This window comes from Lates calcarifer, linkage group LG3 (assembly GCF_001640805.2).
Source record: "Lates calcarifer isolate ASB-BC8 linkage group LG3, TLL_Latcal_v3, whole genome shotgun sequence".
Taxonomy (NCBI): Eukaryota; Metazoa; Chordata; class Actinopteri; family Centropomidae; genus Lates; species Lates calcarifer.
Window position 1 is genome coordinate 21,833,729 of NC_066835.1, and position 22,900 is coordinate 21,856,628.

General features: G+C 42.1%; 1 protein-coding gene across 1 annotated transcript in view; it reads left to right on the forward strand.

The window, feature by feature from the left end:
* The window catches only part of LOC108887592 (zinc fingers and homeoboxes protein 2), a 107,021-nt gene extending 86,106 nt beyond the window's left edge, over positions 1–20,915 (forward strand). The window contains exons 3-5 of the mRNA XM_018683054.2: positions 549–3,898; positions 6,099–6,282; positions 14,096–20,915. Of these exons, the coding sequence (XP_018538570.1) occupies positions 885–3,898; positions 6,099–6,279 (3,195 nt within the window). The 5' untranslated portion in view covers positions 549–884 and the 3' untranslated portion in view covers positions 6,280–6,282; positions 14,096–20,915. The remainder of the gene's footprint in view (positions 1–548; positions 3,899–6,098; positions 6,283–14,095) is intronic.
* Positions 20,916–22,900: the final 1,985 nt, after the last annotated feature.

The following is a 22,900-nucleotide window of genomic DNA, read 5'->3' on the forward strand; positions in this document are numbered from 1 at the left end:
TAAAATTTTGGCTTCTTATCTTAATGAATAAATGAATAGAATAAATGTAATGTTGTAGAGAAAAGTTTTCAGGGGCTTTAGGTTCATTGCTTCGTCTCCAACTAACTGTCTTTGAAAGAACCTTTGATCCAAAGCGCATAATAGTACAATGCAGTGCATATATTTCCAGTGCATGTGACCTCAGTACAGATAAAAAAAAACAACCTCTGTTGATGTTGCTGTGTTTTATCTTGAGCACTGTGCTGATCTCACATCTCTCAATAAATAGGATGTTTCAACCAAAAGCTTAGTTTGTCTGTTTACTAAAGTGCAAATTACTGTTTCCTCCCCTTCTGTCATTGCCCATCATGCATTTTTGTATTCTTTGTCTTATTCGGGGTGAATGCAGCACATCACACACAAACAATATCAACATGACTTCTCTCTATGTTTTTCTAACATGTGTTTTTCTCTGCTTTTAGTCTTTCCCCAAGTGGCTGCAGAGCAGCTCGCTGAACACAAACAATATTAACATGTAATTTTCTCTCTTTCTGTTTGTTTCTACACAGCTTGAGCGCCACTGCTGTCTGTGATGCCCTCCCATGACGCCCAGGTCAGTAGCTGACACTGCCAGTGAGCGGGAGACGCCACTGCACAAGCGGTCCTGGGCCGGTGCCATCAGCCGGTTCTTGCCCTCCCTCTCTCACGCTGGAGACTCCACCTCCACCCGCCTACCAGTATCCACAACCATCAGCTCCGATCCACCCCAGTAAGACCCCCTCAAAAACCGACACGCTGACGTCCTTGGCAAGCACCAGCAGCAGCAGCAGCCAAAAACAACAGTATCTTCAACGCAATCAGCAACACCAGCACCACCATTACCACCACCACCAGCAGCATCCGTCATGTCCAGCCGTAGGAAGTCCTCCACCCCCTGCATGGTCCGGGTCATCAGTGACCTGCCTGAAGAGCAAGATGACCCGGAGGAGGTGATGGACATGGAAATATTGGCGGACAACAATGTGACAGAAAAAGAACAGTCGGAATCAAATGAATCTGCAGAAAAGAGTCAAGACATCCAGCAGGGGAAACCAGAGAATCCAGACCAGCAGACATTTCCAAAACCGGTGGAAAACCAGAATCCTGAGCCATTAGAACAAGAGAAGCAGTCGGGTAAAGAAGACCAACCCCCAGTCATTGAAGACGTAGAAGCCAGAGAAGAGAAGGACAGGGGAGGGGCTGAATCTGACCCGGCATCCCAGAAAAAGCAGCCCAGAGGTTACGAGTGCAAATACTGCCCGTTTTCAACGCAGAATCTGAATGACTTCAAAGAGCATGTGGACTCGAGCCACCCTAACGTCATTCTCAATCCGTTGTACCTCTGTGCTGTCTGCAACTTCAACACCAAGAAGTTTGACTCGCTCACAGAGCACAACGAGAGCCAGCACCCGGGCGAGACAAACTTCAAGTTCAAGAGGATAAAAATGAACAATCAGACTATCTTAGAGCAGACAATCGAAGGCAAAGACAATTCAGTTGAATGTGAAGTGACAAATGAACAGGGTGAGAGCAGCAGCAGTTCTGTGTTTCCACCTTGTATATCTACCACGGTGAAAACCCCAGACAACATCCAGTCGCTCTATCAAGGGAGCGAACTGAAGAGCCAGCTGGATGGCCTGATCCAGAAGGATCAAATCACAGCAGTAAACATCAACGGAACAGTCATCATCCCCGAACCCACCATCCTTCAAGGGCTCTCCCATGTCACCCCAATGCTCCAGCGCCCGCCCAACTTTAACTCTGTACCAAAAATAGCTGTTCCCTTGAACACCACCAAATATAACCCATCTTTAGATGACAACCTGACATTGATCACCTCCTTTAACAAGTTTCCTTACCCAACACATGCCGAGCTGTCGTGGCTTACGGCTGCCTCCAAACACCCGGAGGAACAGATCAAAGTCTGGTTCACCACCCAGCGGCTAAAGCAAGGCATCACCTGGTCCCCAGAGGAGGTGGAGGAAGCCAGAAAGAAGATGTTCAATGGCTCCATCCCTCCTGCCCATCACACCTTCACCATCCTGCCTACAAGCCCCATCTCTCAGCCATCTGCCAAAGCCTCTCAGCAGCCCATTGTCCACACCACAGTCGAGCATCCAGGTCATGTCCGAACAACCACGTCCAATGGGTTAAGTGCAGTCACCACCACAAACTCTCCTGCTGGAATTGCCATTGGCTCTGGCCATAGCATAAAACGACCCCTGCCGGCACATCTGACGACAGTGTTCGGCCCAGAGTCCAAGCGACCCGTCATGGCAGTTGCCCCCCATTCTGGCGACCCAAAAGACAAGGGCCTCATGGCTCCTCCTCCACCCCCTCCGCCCCAGAAAGACCGCCTCCCAATGGCTCCACCTCCTGTTCCAATGGAGATGAAGAGACCTGTAGCAGTTCCTCTGGTCACCACAGAGATGAAGAGGCCATCCGCTGCTGTGCCTTTAATGCCACCACCTTCATCATCGTCATCACCATCTTTGTCGTCCAAAGGGAAGATTCTCTCGACGTTAGGAACCCCCAAAACAAAGCCGGTGGTGTCGCTGCCCTCCATAGTCTTTCCAGAGTCCTTAACAAGGCCAATGATAGCTCCCCCACCTATCTGTGCCCCTCCGTTTAAAAACTCATTTCTTGTTCCTCGTTCTTTGCCGTCCTCTTCCAAAGAAAAGCACCCCAATACCCATCCTTTGCCAGCTGCGGATTTTAAGCTGCCAAACTCCCCTCCACTCATTACCCCACAGATAAGGAGGCCAACCATTATTCAGTCCATTCGTGCTCCGGCAAAAGCACCACCCCAGATTCCAGGGTTCCCCATGGATGGCAAGAAACTAAACGAGCAGCAAGGAGTGGAGCTAAAAGCCAGCTACCCAAGAGAAGACAAGGTACTCACTCCTCTGGCAGAGGCCAATGGGACTTCTCGCACGGACAGCAAATGGCCCCGCAATCAGACCTCCTCTGCTCACAACAACAACGGGGTTATACATTTAGATGGTGGTGAGCTGCCAGCAGCACCGAAACAAGATTTTCATCAAAAGTCCTCAGTGCTGACACAGTTCCCATTGCTGGAGAGGATGAAAGGAAAGACGGCAGAACAGCTAAAGATCTTAGAGGAGAACTTCTTGAGGAACAGTTTCCCCACACACAGCGACGTGGACAATCTGTCAGCCAGCACCCGCCTGTCTCACCAGGAAATCGACAGCTGGTTTGTGGAGCGCCGCGCACTACGCGACAACCTGGAACAAGCGCTTCTCAACTCTATGGGCACTAAGAGGACTGGCGTGGGTGGCATCGCCGCCATCACTGACAAACGACTACATCAGCAGCAACAGCAACACCAAACTCTACAGCTGAATGGGATTCACAAACCAAGCACCGGCGTGGGCCATCTTAAAAGCCCTCCTCCACCTACACACACCCTGCCCATCATTGCCCCTGGCACCATTGCACCCTCCATCCCCAACCCGAATTCCTGCTCAGTGCCTCCAGACAGCCGATCCCTGGCGCTCCTCAAGGACGATTTTGCTCAAACACGGTGGCCTTCCCCTGAGGAGTTTAGCCAGCTGGAGGGTCGGACAGGACTGGCTCGAGCCGACCTCGCCCGCTGGTTCAACGACAGCCGGCTGCAGAGCGGCAGCATGGAGCTGACAGAACTTTTTCACAACAATGGAGTAAATGGAGGACAGGGGCTGCCCGTGTGTTCCCCCGAAAACACTCCCTCCAGCATAATCCAGCGTTGTCAGGAAGGAGCTGTAACAAACAACAACAGCAGTAAGGTGCTGGAGGTTGAGTTGGGCTGGCTGATGGAGCAGCGTGCAAACAGCCTCAGCAGTCAACAGCACGATGAGCTCCATGACCGGTTCGCTGGCAGGTACCGTCAAGTGTTTTGATTGTCTTTTCAAAGGGTCTGTCAGTGGCATTAGTGAAAACGTTTTGATTTGGAGTAGGGAAACAGTCCCCTTCCAGTGTTAGGTTGGATCCCCCTTCATACGGTTTAGTTTTAAAATTGCGTCTATGCCTAGCATTGACACTAGTCCAGAGTTTTCGAACCCCTAAAACTGAAACTTTTGAAAACTCTGTTGGCCCTGTTTGTAATATGAAAACTCTGGGCTTGTGTTTTCAGTGACACAGACACTAATGTACGCTTCGCTTTGCAAGGACTCCCAATCTATTTTTTTTTATTAGCGTGAATGTAGCCTTAGTCACACTTAATGCAGTATTTCCATTTTGTGCACATTTACTACTATTGTTTTTACTCCATTACATTACATAGTGAATGTTATAGATTTAACTACTCAGCTGTATATAACATAGTTAGAATTAGTTCCACTTTACCAGCTACAGCATATTAGTGCTTTTACTTTGACGCATCAAAGAATAACTACACCCAGGCTGGAAATTACATTTATAATCTACAAGCTAATGGTTGGTACATGCGCTGTCCACAGTCAGTCAGTTTTATTTTTATGACCCAAAATCACAAAATTAAGCAGTCGTCTGTTTCAGTATCCTCTCCCTGATATTTTGTGTATTCAATGAACTGCAACCATGGTGGTCTCTGCATCATTTTCTACCCACTGAAACCTTTTCTGGTGACCTGCTCGTCCAAAACAAATCTCTTGCTTCCCCTCAGTGGGTTCGTACTGTTGTTTTCTAGTTGCCATTAACCTGAAAGAATCAACGGGACTTTATTTAGTCTGCCTTGTATTCCAGGAGCTTGGGACACCTTTGGTCAAATAACAGAGCCATTAGGTTGGAAACCAATATCTCCACAATAATTTGGGCAAGAGTTTTATTCTTCCCATGAGTCAGCTCTGGGTTCAGGCTCAGTCTTTGAAAAGCACCACAGTTTGAACCTGCACTGGCGGCACATTGAAATCCACCTGGCTCTTTTTTTTATAAACTCTGTAACATGCAATGTACATGCAATAAGAGAAATAATGATGGGAAAGCAATGCAAAGGTATAGCCCACAGTGGTTGATTCTGCTTGATAACTGTACATTTGGTGAAAATAGAATGATTGCTGAAGACTCAGTGGGATTTAAATTGGGAGTCAACAGTTACAATTGTTCTTTTTTAATTTCATAAACATTTTTTTTTCTTCTTTTCAAGAAAGTAAAGTCCTGACAGACACAGTTGAGGCTTGTCACCTATGGCCAACTTCGTGATTGTTGCAGTTGATTTACTTTACTTTCACATTACAAAATTAAATTAAGTTAAATTACTCTTGAGTATCAGTTTCTCCTCATTATAATTAAAAAAAACAAATGTTCCACTTGTGTTAAATCACCTCAGTCACTTAAATATCCAAGTGATTGACAGCTCTCCTCATTTCTGTTAAGCAGATATCCTTGAAAGAGATTTCAGAAATTATTTGGCATTCTGCTGATTGTTTGTCCCTTTATCTGCTAGGATCAAATCAGTGTCAGCTTTGTTGACTTCATTGTGTTGTTTCAGCATTTAACTGCTTGGTGGGTGGTTTAGTGGTTAGTAGATAACCTGAGGGGAATTGTAATTAAAAATATTCAGAATTCCAGTTTCAATAGACAATGTATCTGCTGCTGTTCATCATGAACATCTTTATATAGTTTAAAAGAATTATAACAATTAACATTAACAAGTCTTATTCTGTAATAAAAAGAAGCACTTTTAAACATAAATATATCTTTTAGGAACATCACAAATAAACAAAGGTATCAACAAGGGATGTGAGGATTCTCCAAATCCATGGTTCAGCTCTAACAAAACCTTTACTGCAGGTGTGACCACTTGATCATGATTGGACCAAAATAGTCACATGACACCCTCAGTCAGAAGACTGGAAAACAGATTGTAATGTGTAATATTTACATATACACGTTTAACTTTAAACAGAATAATCATTTTTGCAGCAAACAAGATTGTGGATGTTGGTATCGCAGTTTTTGGTCTCAGAGCCGGAGATACAAACAAGGCAAGAACCCACTCATCAAACGTGGCTCCATGATGCCACCTGTGGTAGAAACAAAACAGGATAACTTTAATTAGTGTTTATATGGAGGGTTATGTTAACCTCTGACTGGTCTGACAGACTGAGGCAGCAGAACGTGGCGGAGCTGAAGAACGGGGGACAGAACGGGGGAGTCATGGGAGGAGCCCGGGAGGTGTTCGGGAGCTGGCTGGAGGACGGACGCTCGAGGAGAGGACGGGAGCTGCTCCTGGACAGAGAGAGGAAGATGGCGGAGGACACGTCTGGGAGGCTGACTGGATAAACGGTGAGAGTCTGTCCTGGGTTTACTCACCTCTACTTCAGGCTCTGAGTTATGTTACACTTTTGTGTCTTGTGATGAAGCTGTCGATTAGTAGTAAAGCAGTCGTTAAGCCCTTAGAGAAACATGTAATGAAAATGAATTCATGTCAAAACTAACATATTTTGTACCTGTTAAAAAGGTATTGTCTTGCAGTCAGACCTCCATCTGAGTGACATTCACTATCAATACAAGTGTTAATTATGTTTTAGTTAAATGATTAATTACTTCTTCAAACGTGTTCCAAAAATGTCAAAAATATCAAATGACCTTGTTTCAAGCAGTTAAGAGAAGTCTGAATTATGTTTTTCAATGGGGCATCTGTGATTATAGCGACATTTCTGTGTTGAAAGAGGCAAGTGTCTGAATTTTAAAGGGGCCTTGTGACTGTGTCTCACAGTAAATGTGCTGTTTCTGTAGCACTATTAGTGGTCAAAAACTCCCAGGGGTACCTTTTAAAGTGGTAATGTGACAAAGAGGTCACTCATATTAATGAACCTACAGTAAATGATCAGCTGAATCTGCAGCTCCCCTCAGTCTCACCTCATCTCTCACTGCTCTCATAGCGTCATTTTCAGATGTTAGCAGGCATCTGTTTTTGGAGAAACAGCTGTAAAAAGTTACTGTCCTCTACCTGCTCTGCAGCAAACAGCAGACAGACTCAGTCAGAGAGCAGCTGGTGAACACAGTGCAGCATTTAGCAGATAAAGAGCCAGAGATTTCCCTCAGGAGGTGGAGGAGACCAAAAAGAGAGCTAAAAGAGAGGGAGTACTGGACTTATACATAAACACATAAACACCACTCTGGGAATGAATTATCATGTTGCTCTGTGACTGCTGGATGTGGAAATAAGCAACTTAACTTAATCCTAACCCTTGATTCTGACCCTAACTCTGCTGCAAGTTAAAGACAAAGAAATGTTAATGCTGCCCCCCCAAAATCATACTGCAAGTTAATTTTTTTTAAAAAAATTCAGACATAAATAATAAACACCACTCTTATTTATAGAAAAATATTTTATATTTGTTGTTCATATCTGAAAAAATGGAGCCACTTGTCAAACAAAATCTGTCCAGTTTCTGCCTTTAACTTAGTTTGTATTTGATCGTAACGTCGACTGTTCAGTAAAACTGAATCTGTGGCTGCAGGTTTTCACATGTAGAAAGCAATGAAGTGATTTGAATCAGCGAGGCCCCTGTCGGTCCCCAGCGTCCCCCCTCTCCTCCCCTCCCCTCCCCCCTCCGCTCCCCAGTCTGTTAGTGTTGAAGCCAACACCTCGATCCCAGGCAACAAACAAAACTACTCCAGCCAGTCACCGGCTGTGTGTGTAGCTGTGTGAGTTTTGGCTACAACTGCTCAGCAACAAACACAAACTTCAGGAAAATTTAGGAAGGAAAAAAAAAACACATATTATTGGAGGCCAAAAATAGCAGCAGACCCCCTGGTGTGGTAAAGTTTGATAGATAAAAGGCTCCGCCTGGGGCAAAGTGTGACGACAGAGTCTGCTGCTTCTTCCCTCGACTGTCTGTTCTGACAGAAGATTGAAAGTTTTAATGTTTCCACTCGGCTTTTCGCTTATCAAAATAGAATCTGTTCAAATGAATTCCTCAAGACAAACAGGCAAACAAGGTGGAGACTCAGCTTCTTACATCGTCAGTTTTGAAAGATTGTCACTACTTTTGGATGCCTTCAAAATCATCGCTTGACAGCTAAAATCAATAATCAATATGCAGCATTTTGAATAACCAACAATAACAGTAGATTTTGTAAATAGAAGTCCTCCTGTCAGTGCAGTGATGTCTGATAATGTTTTTTGTTCTCCTGATTGAATCTGACATTTGGACACTTTGAGTTCTGTTCAATTCAGAAATACTTTATGTGTCTATTGAAGCGAGCTACTGTGCAAACACAAAAACATTAAATTACTTTGTTTAACACGCAAAAACAGTGTGAAAATACAAAATATATGCACAATAAATTAAAATAAAATGAAGACGAAGAAAAAGAAAAGTTCAATAGTCAAATAAAACAAGAGTTTTGACCAACAGTGTTGAATAAAACAAAATCACATCATGTCAATAAGTACAAGAGAGAGAGTATGTTGCACACTGGAAGCAGGAGTTTAGTTCAGGTTGGCAAAATTATGTAGAAATCTGATTTTCTAATAGAAAAAGCTCATTTTGATTTGCAGTGTTTAGTGTTGCACCACCATAAGGTTTGTTGAAAGAGACTTGGCTTATAACTACCCTTGTGTTGAACATCAAAAGTTGAGACAGGTTCAGCTTTTTTTTTGTGTTGATCGACCCAGCATTGTTTTGTTTTTCTTTTATTGTTATTGTTTGTGTTTTTTTGCCAGAGCCATCTGCATTGGCAGCCCGCTCCGGCCTTATTCAAACGAACGAGCAAGCATGTCTTTCTGTCGTCCTCTCATGACGATGGTGGCCATGTTGTCTTGCTTGGTTGATTAGATGTTGGTTGGAGATGGTGTTGGGTTAAAATATTTCCTGTACAGTAGGGTGGACAGGACTCAGCTCTGGGACAGTCTCATCTTGGTTTTGGTGCTGGTCCACTGATCCACTGGTCCTCCAAGGTCGGGGTTGGGCGCAGACCTGCAGAATAAAAAACCTGAGAAGGCTGTGAGTTAGCGTAAAGGATGGGTAAAAGGAGTGGGGGCACGTCAGACAGAAAAACAGGTTGGGAAACACTGGTTCATTGGACACCAAAACACAGACGGTGACAGGAAGGAAAAGAGCAGAAATACGGTGTATATACACATTACAGTTTGATCTACCACGACTCTGTGCTTGCACACATTTAAACATACAAACTGCAGCACCGAAAAAGATGACGTCACGTCGTGTTGTGGTCCAGCAGAAGTGGAGCCAGATTCACCCAGACGACCCAGATGACCCCGCCACCTGCGCCGGCACCCTCCCTGCACCGCTGAACTGTTCAATCACGTTAATGAAGAGGCTGCGTTTATTCAACACAGTCTGAACACGGTCCAGATCCACAGCTTTGGTCAAATATATAATATGATATATATATAAAACAAAGTAATATCACTTCCTCTACAAAATAACACAGCAGAAACAGATTGAGTTTATTTATTTGCTGGAGTTTTGTGGAGGTTTTCTTTAGTCTGCTGCAGCTGCTCGCATAAACTCCTCCACTCTCCACCTCTCTGCTCCATCCCACACATCAGACTGAAAAACACTGAACACAACATCAGTGCGATGTATTTGCATAGAGGTCACTCTTTACAGAAATTAGAGAATTTAACTTTTAATGTCAGACATGTTGCAGTCTGAATCAAACTGTCACTTTCATCCAGTTAATGTCAGAAGCAGCAGCAGCAGCAGTGAAGGGTTAGAGTTAAGCCTGTGAAACACTTCATGTTTGTAGCAGGAGACAGTGTGAGCTGGGTTTTTTTCGGTCGATGGGATTCAGTTTGTGAGCAGGATGATAAATTAACACGAGCTGCCATCTAAACTCTGGCAGTTTGCGACTGCGGCCGCACACTCGTCTGCTCTGCCAGACGCTCAGTTCAGGTGCCAGTTATTATTGGAGGCTGAATTCTGCTCTCCAGATCAGTTTGGCTCACAGATTACTGACTGTGGCAGGTGAATGCTGGAATCCACCGAACACTCTTGATGGAAAAATCTGCTCCAGTTCAGGAGTCGAAGTTAAACTCTCTGAAATTTCAATATGTGATCTTCAGATATGGCTGAGGAAGCCTTCAGACGTTAACCGTGATGAAAACAGACCAACTGTGCCAACAGATTTAGAGCAGAGTGTTTTTACTGATTCCAGTTATTTAAAACCAAATTATTTCTACATTTCAGCTTCACACTGAAGGCATAAATGATGTATTTTTAGCCATGTTAGCAAATGGCACCTCAGTTACAACCATGGTGAGCAGCGAAGCTTCTCAGAGTGAACAACATGTCCAACCTTGAGGTGGACGTAGTTCAACAGCAGACGACCTCATCAGACCTCGTGACAAAGATATTCAACTATTCAGCAAAACATTATCAAAATAAAATATACATCCCCCCAGTATTATTCTGGATTAATCACGGCTTTACTCTTTTGGGGAGAAGGCCAAGGCAAATGGTAGATAAAACATCTGCTGAGAATATTGAGAATAAAACCTCTGACATTAATTACCAAGAGGTGGCTGCGAAAAACGCTTTCACACATTTTGAATATAGAGAGAAATGAAAGGGAGAATTTAATGAATGGAGCAGATAAATCATCAAATAACCTGTTTTCATGTAAAGAAAGATGAAATGTCTGGTTAATGTTTTACCAGGTCTTTTTTCTCTTAAAGTTTTAGTTTAAGCATGCCTCTTTTTGTTAATCTACACATTGAAGGGGTCAGAGGTCAGAGGAGCAAGATGATACGAGTAAAGAGAGACGAAGAGCGATGGCATCAACCAGATTCGATGGAGTCGTAACGACTGATGGAGCAAAAACAAATTCCCGCAGCGCAAATTGATGTGATATGATGTCTGCAGCGTGTGTGTGTGTGTGTGTGTTTTAATAGTTTGTCCTGTCTCACTAATCACAGCAGCTCGGGGCTTCATTTAATCAGCGGAGCGCGGCGCAGCGTCCCATAATAACTTATCAACAGTCGTAGCTTATAGATGAAGGCTTAATTGCCAAAATGCTGCAGTGCTTCTCCCTCCCTGTCATCATTATAATGTAAAACACAGAGACAGCAGACAATGGAAGTTACCTGTTTCCAGGTAACCACGGTCTTAAAATAAAAACCAGAATTTGTTTTAATTTTGTATCATCAGTTTTAATAAAACAGGTTTTTAAGGATTTTTTTCTGCCCCAATTTTTTAAAAGATAAAATCACCAACCAAAGCTGCAAACCTGTGTTTTTTTATTTTTAACATAACTGCAATGTCAATGTAATGCTCTCAAAAGACAGAAAGATAAACAGTGTATTAAACTGCAGAGCGCTGAGGCAGATAGTTTTCATAGAGGTGACACAGACATTCGAAGCTTTTTCAGTTTTTTCTCCATGGTATGGAGCTGTACAGAGGTTTATTATGAAGTTTACTTATGGTCAGACAGTTTGTATCTAAAATAAGCCCCTGATGGTTTGCGGATGTGCAGGCAGTAAGAGGGAAACAGCCATTATTAGCTACTTTCAGTACTTGTAGCTTTTGTACCTGAATCTCTTTACAGTTTGGTTCCTTTGTTCCTGTTCTTACTTTCATCTGATAAATTCTATCTTCACTGTTTACAGAGGGAACTGTAACCGGCTGTGTGGGCTGGCCAGACTGTAGCCAGGGGTGGCTGTGATTTTGATAAGTTTTAACAAAGATGTTCAGAGTTTCAGAAGTTTGTTGGGAAAATACACTTGGACGAACTTTCAACCAGATTTCACTAAAACTTGCTGCTGAAAGAAACAAACAAGCTGGAGTGAAAACCTCCTCAGCAAAGATGACTGCATCCCAGTGTTGCTTCATTAATCTGACTTGTTTTCCTGCAGTACCTGTGTCCTCTCAAGTTGTTGAAAACAGATGGATCAAAGGTTTGAATCAGGCTCATATTATTATCATCTTGGTTTTTGGCTGTTTGTGTATTTGTTTGTTTTCTTCTTAAGTCAAAGAATTACCTCTTAAATCGTAGGCGTCATGGTCAGAGGTGTTTCTGTCGTCTTATTGTATATTTTTTTATTCATATTGTGTGCTCTTTGCGTTTGCTTTTACACCCCTGACCAAGTGAAAATCTTCTGGATTATTAAAACTGAACTTGGACTTGAGTCAGACGCCCTTTAGGCCAAATAGCTGACTTCATTCTGAGCAGGTTTCTCCTCAGGTGTCTGAAACACCTGAAATTAATACGAAATTCTCATTTTAAGTTTATGAAAAGTTTGGAAAAGTGTTAAGATACAGTTGCATTTCGAGGTTTTAGACCTCGGCCATCTGTGCATTCTTCTGTTTGTGTATGTGAAGACAGTGAAGCCTACCCTCAGTCAGCCATATTGGCTCATCAGCTGTTGTGTAACGGTGTCTGATTGAACAGCTGCTCACATCTTGTCCAGCTGAACAGAAATGGATCATTTTTTCCTTTAACTTTGAGCTGATGATTTCATCACCGCGCCGAGTTTCAAAACATCAACAGCGAGCTCAGAGGATTTTTTTCTTTAGAGCGGAGAACAAACTTTAATGTCTTTGAAACTGAAACTCGCTGGAGCAGCAGAACAACTCTCTTGGCTCAAGGAATGTGAGCAGGAAGATGATTGGTCAAGATGTGGTGATGTCAGAACTTGTGAATGTAGAGACGTTTGACAGCGTGGGAAAGTGAAGAAATAACTGAAGACCTTCTTTATTGAACTTTGACCAAGCTTCATTATAATGTGTGACTAAATACTTCCTTCTTATGACTTCTTTTCCTGGAAGGCTTTTGATTTGCAACATCTGCTGGAAGTGTTGAGGTTTACTCACAGCAGCTTAACAGTGATTAAAAAGCTGTGCAACAGTATAGTGAGTATAACATGTCTCTGTGGTTATACTGTAGATATGGCTGTTATAATGAATATATGTGGATGCAGGGACTTCATTTAAATACTGACTTTTACTAGAGGAAGCACAGTAAATGTTCTCTTTAGAAATGTTCAGTCTTTTGGTTTTACAGTTTTGCCTTTTTGTTTTTTATGTGAACAGAGAGTTTATCTGTAGTTTCAGTTTCAAACACTGATGAACACTCATGGTTTTATTTTAAACCTGCAGTAGCTGATGTTTTAAGTTCATAAAAGCCCCTTCTTCACAGGGATCGTGCTATATCAGAGCATGACCCTTCATTTGTTTCCGTCTTGGCTGTATAAGTCCAGTACTCCCTCTCTTTTAGCTCTGTGTTTGGCCTCCTCCACCTCCTGAGTTAAATCTCTGGCTCTTTATCTGCTAAATGCTGCACTGTGTTCACCAGCTGCTCTCTGACTGAGTCTGTCTGCTGTTTGCTGCAGAGCAGGTAGAGGACAGAGGCTTTTTACAGATGTTTCCTCTGACAACAGCTGCCTGCTGTGGCCAAAAACGACGCAGTGAGAGCTGAGAGGGTGAACCAGAACAGTAAAGCTGTGGTTCCATGAGCTGAAATTCACTATGAAGCTCTGAGTGCAACAAACTCTTTTCACATGGTCACATTGTTCTGTTATGTTGTTATAAAATATTGATTATAGCCACTTTATTTTGCATTAAAACAGCAGCACATCAGAAAACAGAAAGGTTTTTTATTCAAATATCAGCAGAAATTAGGAATGAAGACCTGGTTCTCTGCAGTCGACATAAATAAAGACCTCGGCCTCTTTACAGTAGTTATCATGCAGAGGACGAACCTGTGTGTGTGTGTGTGTGTTTGTGTCTTTTTGTGTGTGTTTTACTGTCCATTGTCCTGTCTCTGTAATCACAGCAACTGTGAGCCTCGTTTAATCACTTCCACACAAAACACAACTTTAACACAGTTTCCCTCTTACATGGATTAGAAGAGAGAGCGCCGGCCGGTCAGGTCCCGCCGTCGATGAGAAAGCCGTTATTTCACAACGTGTCCCAGTTCCCAGCAGCACCAGGCGACCGGGAACACCGGCTCCTGGCACAACAATTGCTTTTTAATCCCCCTCTCTTTTGTTTTTTTTCTGTTTTTGTTTCTTTCTTTTTCAGTGGGAATGATCTGAGTTCTTGTGAAACTGACGTTTCTCTTGTGCCAGGAGACAGTTTTTAATATATTTTTTCCTCCCCTCTCTTCTCTCCTCTGTCCGTTTCAGGTGCGAATAGGATTTGCCGCCATTGCCGCCGCTGCTGCTGGAAACATACAGAAGGAAAGAAAACGAAGAATGGAGCAACAAAAGAAGAGTTTTTTTAATTATCAGATATTGTATTTTTTTCCTTCCTTTTTTTTATTTTTTACTGATTTTTATCTTTTGATTGTCGCACTGCAGATCACGCACAACATCCTCCTCATGTCATGTCGGAGGTAATCTCATCAGTGTTCTCAACCTGGAGTAACCCCTCCACAGATGTGACGTTCACAACAAAAAAGATGAGTTTAAATAAGACGGGGGGCTCTGGGGTGGCAGGTTTTTATTTTGGCGAGCCGCAAAACACGCTCCCCAGGTTTGAAATCTGAAGAGCGCAAGGAGAAATTCAGGGTCACGGTCTGTGAAGATAATTGAAATTTGCCCACTCTCACATTGAATCTCAAATTGCTGTTTTCTTTTCATTTTTCACAGTGATGTGAGTTTTACAATGGTATTACAATACAATACAGGAGCAAATCTTCACCCTGAATAAGATGCAGCTTATAGGTGGAGGAGAGGATTTCTAAAATGCTGTAAACAAGTGATCAAATGTATGACAGGGTTCTGGACATGCTGAGGCTTCCTTTTAAGGTGGAATTTGACTTTTTTCAGCAGGACATGGTTCTTAAAAATCCTCCAAAAATTCCTTTAAAAGAGGTGGATTGGTTTGTGGCACTGGTCCCTGTAATCCCCAAACATCCCGCAGTCAAAGTCCAAACAGTTTTATTAGAGGAGATTTTGTGTGTATCACAGACACACAACAATCAAACAAAAGTAAGAAAACACTTCCCCTTTAACATCAGCCTTCGCTCAAGTTTATGATAAAAGATGCTGGTTCCTGAACATTTCCTCAGTGTCCCACTTTCGTATTACACAGCAGTACGCAGTGTACTGATGTTGACTGTGCACACAAGGAGCTTAAAAAGGTACAACACTAATAGAGCGTTGCACTCTTTTAACACTGTCAAACTCACTTTAATTTGGTGCATGTGTCTTCCTCAAAACCTGGTGCCTACATTACCCACAATGCAACTCAACTCAGCGCCAAATCACGTTGGTGACAGTGGAGTGGAAAAACTTCCCTTTAAGAGGCAGAAACCTCGAGCAGAACTAGACTCAGGGTGGATTCAGATTCCATGTAGACATGTAAGTAATATGACCAATCAGACTACCAATAGCACTGATACATTTTAAATGTAAGAACAGCCATCGAGCAGGATTGTGGGAGCAGCAGGAGGCATGACATTACAAATACCTGCACTGCACATGACAGGAGAAGACGATGGCTGAATTGTGTCTTTAAGATGATTTACTGTCTCTCTTAAAACTCTGAACCATCCCTTTACTTACAGGTGCTTCATTAATGATCAGACCTAAACTCTCCCTTCAAGAGGATGTTTGATTAGTGTGCTCACGTCCCTTTAACAGGGAGTTATAAACAGTAATTTAAAACCCCCTGAAAATCGTGTTTTTGCTGACCTCTAGTGGTGTAACTTCTCACCTTGCTGCAGTGACACACAGGTGTACTCCAGGACGCTGTGATGTCACTACTGGGTGTGGTTACAGGTGCAATAGCACGATGCTGGCAGTTCTCTGAAGTGACACAGACTTGAAACTTTCAACCAGAGGAGGCAGCAAATACAGGTTTTCAGCCTGGTGTTGAGTTACACTTTGTTTAGTAAAGTTGAAGAAGAAGATGATTTTCTGATATGCTACACCTTCCCTTTAAGAGGAGGATTGATTAGTATCTCAGTATCAATTTGTGAATTTAAAAAAACCTGGGTCGAAAGGTTGATGTATCGATGAAGATAAATTTGCCAAAGTGAAATGAAAACAGACTTTGTGAGTAAATGCCGAATTACATGGATCATGTGACTTAAACATCCAGTGTCAGATTTAACGGCATCGACTGGTGAATTAGTGCCAATTTCTTCAAAATCCAATTAAAATTTTGCGCTGAATTTGGACTGAAACAAAGGGTTTGATTTGTGTAACTTCCCTTTAAGAGGAGGATTTGTTATTGATAAAGGGGAAACTTAAACATTCCCTTTAAGTGGGAGTTTGATTAATGATTCAAAAGGTTCATACCTTTCCGAACCTTCCCCTCAGAAGGAAGCCTGTTTTGGTTTAATGATCTGTGTTTCCTGTCATTCTAAACTTCCCCTTTAAAAGGAAACTCGATCCATTATCAGCACTTTACTGTTTCGGCCCTAAAACCCTGAAGTCACTGTGGAGGAAGCAGCGTCCATCTCGTGGGAGGGGGATTAGCGGGTCGTGAACTCGGACGGACAGATTGGACGGACATTTGTGGCTGAGGTGATGTTGTGCATGACCTGTGTTGCCGTGGAGATGCGAGTAGGAGGGTGAACCGGAGCACTGAATGTGTGCCTGCAGCAGCAGTCTGACTGTACACACCGACGGACTGACGGACCGATGAACAGGGTGGATTTAAAACAAACAAACAAACAAGAAAAAAAAAAACAAACACAAACGCCGAGTGCCAAAGCTGGGATCTGCTGCATTCTCACTACACTTTTGAAAAAAAAAAAAAAGGGTTCTTCTTCTTCTTGATGTAAATAGGATATATATGTTTGTTTGTTTGTTTGTTTGTTTTGTTTTTCCTGTATTGCTACAGATTTGTAAAATTTTGCGGGAAAAATTTTGTTACATTTTGTAAAATGGGAGCAACTTGTCCCCCCGAAACCCTCCTTGTTTTTTTTTTCTTCTCTCACTCGATTTTTCTCGGCTCTTTTTTCCTTCTTCTTTTATTTTTTTTATGTTGATGGACTTTTAAAAAAAACGGTGCCAGCAGTGGTATGCGTGCATGCATGCAACGTTTTTTTTTCTTTTCTTTCTCCATCTCTCTTTCTCTTTTTGTACTGAACCAGAGTGGAACCACTACAAAAAAACAAAACAAAACAAAACAAAAAAAAAAGACAGACCAGTTGGCAATACTTCAGTCACTTCCTCTTCATCTCACCGGCACTGGACTTCCGCCCGCCACTTCCCCGCTGAGAGGAGAGGAGAGGTGGGAGGAGGAGGAGGAGGAGGAGGAGTGAGGAAGAGGGGGGACTTCGCTTCACATCAAATCAGATTTAAAAAACAAAACACAAAAAAAGCACCTTTGGACCTTTTTTCTTTTTTCTTTTTTTTACTGTGCTGAAGTGAAGTCAAGTGCTATTATTATATTATTATATTATTATTATTATTATTGTAGCCACTCTGTCTGGAACCCTTTTTTGAAGAAAAGCAAAGGAAAAAAAAACACAGAAAAAAAGAAACTTAAGCCAATCTGCACTTCTTGTTCCGACGAACATGCTTGTATGACCAAGTGACTGTCGTGGATCTTTGTTTTAAACCGATAAGGAACAAACAAACAACAACAACAACATGAAAAAAATAACAACAAAAAAAAACGAGCAGTTGAAAAACTGTCAAAATGGTGGCGAACGCAGAAGGATTCAATGGTAACGATCTCACAACACACACTCTTGACAGTAAAAACCCACAATCCAGAATCATGCTGCCTGAATCATACTTTAATCTCTCTCTTTTTTCTCTCTGTTTCTCTTCCTCGCTCTATCACTTTGTCCCTTCTCTTACTTTTCATCCTTTCTTTGTCTCTGTCTCTCTCGTCTTTTTTTCCTTTCTTTTGTTTCCCTTCTCCTTTGATTGTTTTTTTCTCTTTCTTTCACTCTCTCTCTCTCTTTGTCGTCCTGCACACCATCATACACACCTGTAATAAACAAAAACAAACAAAAAAAGATAAATAGCCTTTTATTCAATACATAACTACATGTTGGCTTGGTAGGCTTAGTTGAAACTAGTTCCATTCCGACAAAAAAGAATAATAGTAAAAACAAAATATGAGCTTCTTTATGTATTGGTTCTGCCGCTGTAGTGTCCTGGTCAGATTTAAAGATGATAAGACTACATATATCTGAAATACTGTATTTACAAATGCATACCAGGGCTGGCCTCAACAAACACACAACAACAACAGGGGGAGGGTTTTCAACTCCGTCCACTGGGCGACTGATTGGTGGCAGTCTGAGGTTTTCACAGGAAGCCCCTGGCTGTCGGTATGAGTCGATTGAAATGCTTGTTTTCTTCGCTTAAAGTCTTCATAGTTTTTTAATCTCGTAGCGTTCATCGTCACTAAAAGCTTCTCCGTCGCGCTGCTGCACGCTCTTCTTCTGCAAAAACCCTAAAGAGAAAGCAGCGCCGTTCGGAGAGGCTCCTGGTGGACGCTCAGCCTTAGAAAGCTTCCAAGAGACTTATTTTTGCAAGTGTATAGTTTTAATTGAATATTTTTCTGATGAATGATTGAATGTATTTGCTTTTGGGGAGTTAAAGTAAATGTTGTGGGTTTACTGTCTGAATGTTTGAAGAGGAAAGAGTCGAGCACACTAGGGAAAGAGTCTCCTTAACGGCAAACATCTGTCAGAGGTCTTGTTATTATTATTATTGTTATAGTTATTATGACATAAATTTTGAACCAGCTGCTTGTGGCCACAGAACAAAAAGCTATATGTTTCCTCTTGTCTGGAAGGTACTGATTTGGAAGAAAATCTGTCTTAAAAAGTAGCTGAACAACAGGAGAGAAGAGGTTAGATGTCTGTCATCCAAAAACTGTGACACGTGACCAAACAAAATGGCTGCTCTTTAACTGTCTTGAGCCCTTTACTTCAGATTGTCTTTGTTTGTTAAAGGCTCGCTCACACCAGCATTTAAAACTGCTAAAATTCAAAGGAAAAATAGTGATTTCAATTAAATTGCCACGGATTCACATAAATTTGCTCTGCTGGTTCTCAGACAGTTACGATACAGAAGTTGAAACATCGGATTAATTTCACTGCGCCACTTTCACAGTCGCAGTTTTTGAATGAACTTGTTGGATGAAACCCTCCAGATTTATTCACACTACAACAACACAAGATCTACAGTACAGCTAGTGTGCACGAGTCCTTCCTTTGTTTCATTTAAACTTGCTCATGTTTTCTCATGTTGAGATTTAAATGTTTCGTGCACCTGATTTCCCCCAAAAAAGATTTTCATGCAATTAAGGCACGTTTCAAGAAAGACAAGCGAGGTTCTGATTTTTAGAAACTGTGCGACGGCATCGAGGCTGGACCACTTATTGGACCCTGAAGTTTACTCTGATTGTACAGATGGTTTCCTCCAGTTTCCTCATGACATGCAGGTTAATTGGTGACTCTAAATCACACCATAGGTGTGAATGCGACTGTGAATGGTTGAATGGTTGTCAGCCCTGTGATAGACTGGCAACCTGTCCAGGGTGCACCTCACCTCTCGCCCAGTGTCAGTTGGGATTGGCTCCAGCCCCCTCACAACCCTTAAAAGATTACCAGTTTAGATAATGGATGGATGGATGGTTGATTTGCTGCTCCAGGAACTCAGAAATAACATCTTGAGAACTCTGTCAATGCAACTTTTATGATTGATCTACAGATCTGAACTGTTTTTATTCCTTCTCCTTTTAGTTCAAACATGTCTAAAGCAGCTAAAGCAAAAAAAGACAAAAAAAAAAAAAAACAGCTAAAGCAAAAATATAAATCAAGGCAAGGTTTTATGAGCAATACTAAGTTCCAAAGTTTCACACTTACCATATTACATCCTTGATTTATTCCCAGCTGTAACTACACAAGGTCATTTGTACTACAAACTGCAGCACTGCGTGGAGAAAAGAAAATCCCCTCCTTGTGTGATCCATCCTTGACTGTCAAGTAAACTTCAGGGGTCTTTATCCGTCCTCAGCCTCAGCTGTCGTCAGTGTTTTAATTGCGCTTTGGCACTTAGACAAACAAGAACAAAAAATGTAGAAATACCTGTTGTCAGGGGTGAAAGTTTTGATTGTTTTTTTTGCTTTGTTCTGTTTTCATATTCAAAGTCACTTTAAAAGCCTGAAAAGGAGTTTTAAAAGATTTAGACAATCAAGACATGACTTATGCAAAAGAACTGAATCACTCTGGTAAGGTTGATGTTCCCCAAAAAAGTGTTAGGGCTGTAATGCTGGATTTAAACAAATGCAAATCAACATGCTGTAGGTACGGACAGGGTCTTCACAAACTGCACTTTCAAATCAAACTGTCTCTAGAATGAAAGCAAATCAATAGCTGAAGTGTAATATTTAGTAAAAATTATAAGAAAGGTAGAGAACATCCCAACCACAATCCACAAAAATCCCCTATTAGACAACTTAGACTCATGTTTAAGCTGAAAAGTTTCTTTGTCCATGTAGGACAGTTAAATTTTTTTATTACTGGGGAAACCAGGTGCACTTAAATGTCTTTTTAAGGAGAGTTGAGGCCAGCCCTGCTTCATAACTGAGGTTCTGCTTCTTCTACTACTGCTACTATCAAACAACCAGCCCTGGGCACAAAAACAGGCCTGAACACTGTTTCAAATCTTCCCTCCAGTACTCGAGGCGTATTTGATTTTTAACTTTGTATACCAGCATTTTTCAAAGTCTAAGTCAGAACCCAAAGTGTGACACAAGATTGTTTTCGTTTAGTTTTCAACATGACAAAGGCGCTTTTGTTCATCCACTTGTGGCCCAGAGTGAGGCTGCGTTTCCTCAGTTTGGACCACACAGTTAAAAGTGTCTTTGGGGAGTTTTTATGACTTAAAATGACAAAAATAGCCATCGATTTTTGTTTTTTGTTATTTGAAAAGTATTCAAGCTCTGTTTCTGTTGCCCAGGTCAGCAAAACAACCTGTTGATGTCTGCTGTATTTCAATAAAACACAGCCTTTTTCAAAGGGTACACCCTGTGCTCTTCACTGTCTGTGTGGTTCTGTTTGTACTAATGTGGTCCACATGCACCTAAAGAACAAGACTGCGCCTATGACAAGCAAAACCTGCACCTGATTTACATTTGTATTCCATTCCCTTCGAAGTAGTCACCATTTGACGCAATACACTGCTCCTGCCAGGCTTTGAACCCCACCCTGGAAGTCCTGTTCAGTAAGAGCTTTAAGCACCATCTGAAACTTCATTTTGGGGAAGAGGAAGTAGTTGCAAGTAGGTGAATCCTGCATGTAGGGCAGGTTTTGGGCAACGACTGTGTTTGTATGGCCAAAACACTTCTTGCCATGATGGAGCACCCAGTTGCTATTGCGCTACAGTTAAGGATGTTTGCACCAAATGTTCTCTGTCATACGCCTCAAAACAGTGCAGAACAACTCGCCGTTGACAGTCCTACGCAATTCATGATGTATAACCCCGCGAATGTTGAAGAAAGCGGCTAGCACGCTCTTGGTCACGCTCCTGACTGGACGGGCCATCTTTGATCAGGCGAAGACTGCTGTTTGGTTTCTGGGCCGTAGCCATAGACCCAACTCTTGTCACCAATTTGCTTTCTGCTCTATTCTTGCGCTATATAACTTGGGGTTAGCAAATACAATCGCTTGCAAGAAGTGTGTAACGCTGTGCAGCACCTCATTGCACACCACCAACTCTGGGTCTTCAGCTAGCTAAGAAGAAGCTAGCTCGGTAATTCTTTATTTACTTTATCAACCCCATCAGTTAATTTTATGTTTGTTATCTGTAGTGATTGATAAGCTTTGTTTTCAGTTTATGCTGCTTCCAGTACCTATTACCGCTTGGACGCAGAGCCCAGAATTTAATGCAGAGTGCTGTAATTACAACTAGCCAATGCTCAGCAAAGGTCACATAGTGTTGCTTTAATAAAGTAATTACTTAGAGCTTATAAACCTTTTATGAATCATTCCTTATCAGTTACAAACCTGCTGGTATAGGGAAGTCTTTATAATGATTACTCATGACCTTAGCCTCTCAACAATGTGTTTACTCAAACCTGTCAGTGTGAATCTCAGTGAACAAGGCAGAAAACTACAACAAATGAAACATATTCCACTCTGGTTTGCGCTGAAGTAAACAGACTATTGGTGCGATTTCATCCAGTGCTTAAACTTACAAACATTTCTGACCTCCTGTTCTCTCTATCCACAGTTCAGATTGATCCCGTGAAGTGAGGTGAGCGCTCTGAGCCTTGGCTGATTTCACTCGATAAACCCACTTCAGTCACGAAAAGAGTGGAGATGATGGAGATGAGAAGAAGGAAAAACTGTTTAAAGAAGAAAAAAAAAACTTCTGTGGCCTTGAAACTGTTGACGCCTGATGCAGCTGTAAAAGAAGAAGGAGGCGTTTCCTGCCCGCCGCCTCGGCTGTTTAGCATTTCCATCCCGCTCATTCTGAATGTTCTCCACGTCGCTGAGCCCATCCCAGGCACGCTGTAATATCTGGTCGGTATTCTCAAAGGATATCACGGTGCTGGTGTTAATTTAAGATAAGCTCTGCCTTTGGAATCACAATGAGAATGAAGGGGGCTGTAAAAAAAAATTAAAAATGAATAAGAATAAAGGTGAGGAATCACATTTCGGCCTGATAGCAGCACACAGTGGATTGAAAGCTGTCGTGCCCTCAGAGCGCTCAGTGTGTAAACGTGTGTTGTTCTTCCAGTGATGTGTGCAGTGTGTGTACAGTGCATCAGATTGTGTTTGCATGTGTGTGTGTCTAAATATTCATATTGTGTGTTGAGTGTTTGGGGTTTGAGCTCGTGTCTCAGCAGATAAATCGACCTGCAAATGATGAACAATTCTACAGAAAACACTTTTTGTGTCTGATGCTGCGTTCGAGCCCTGTGGGAAATCAGGTAAATATGACTTCTCTACTTGAAACGCTGTTTTTGTCGGTTTCCCAGTGGTAAATACTGCTTGAAAATTCAAA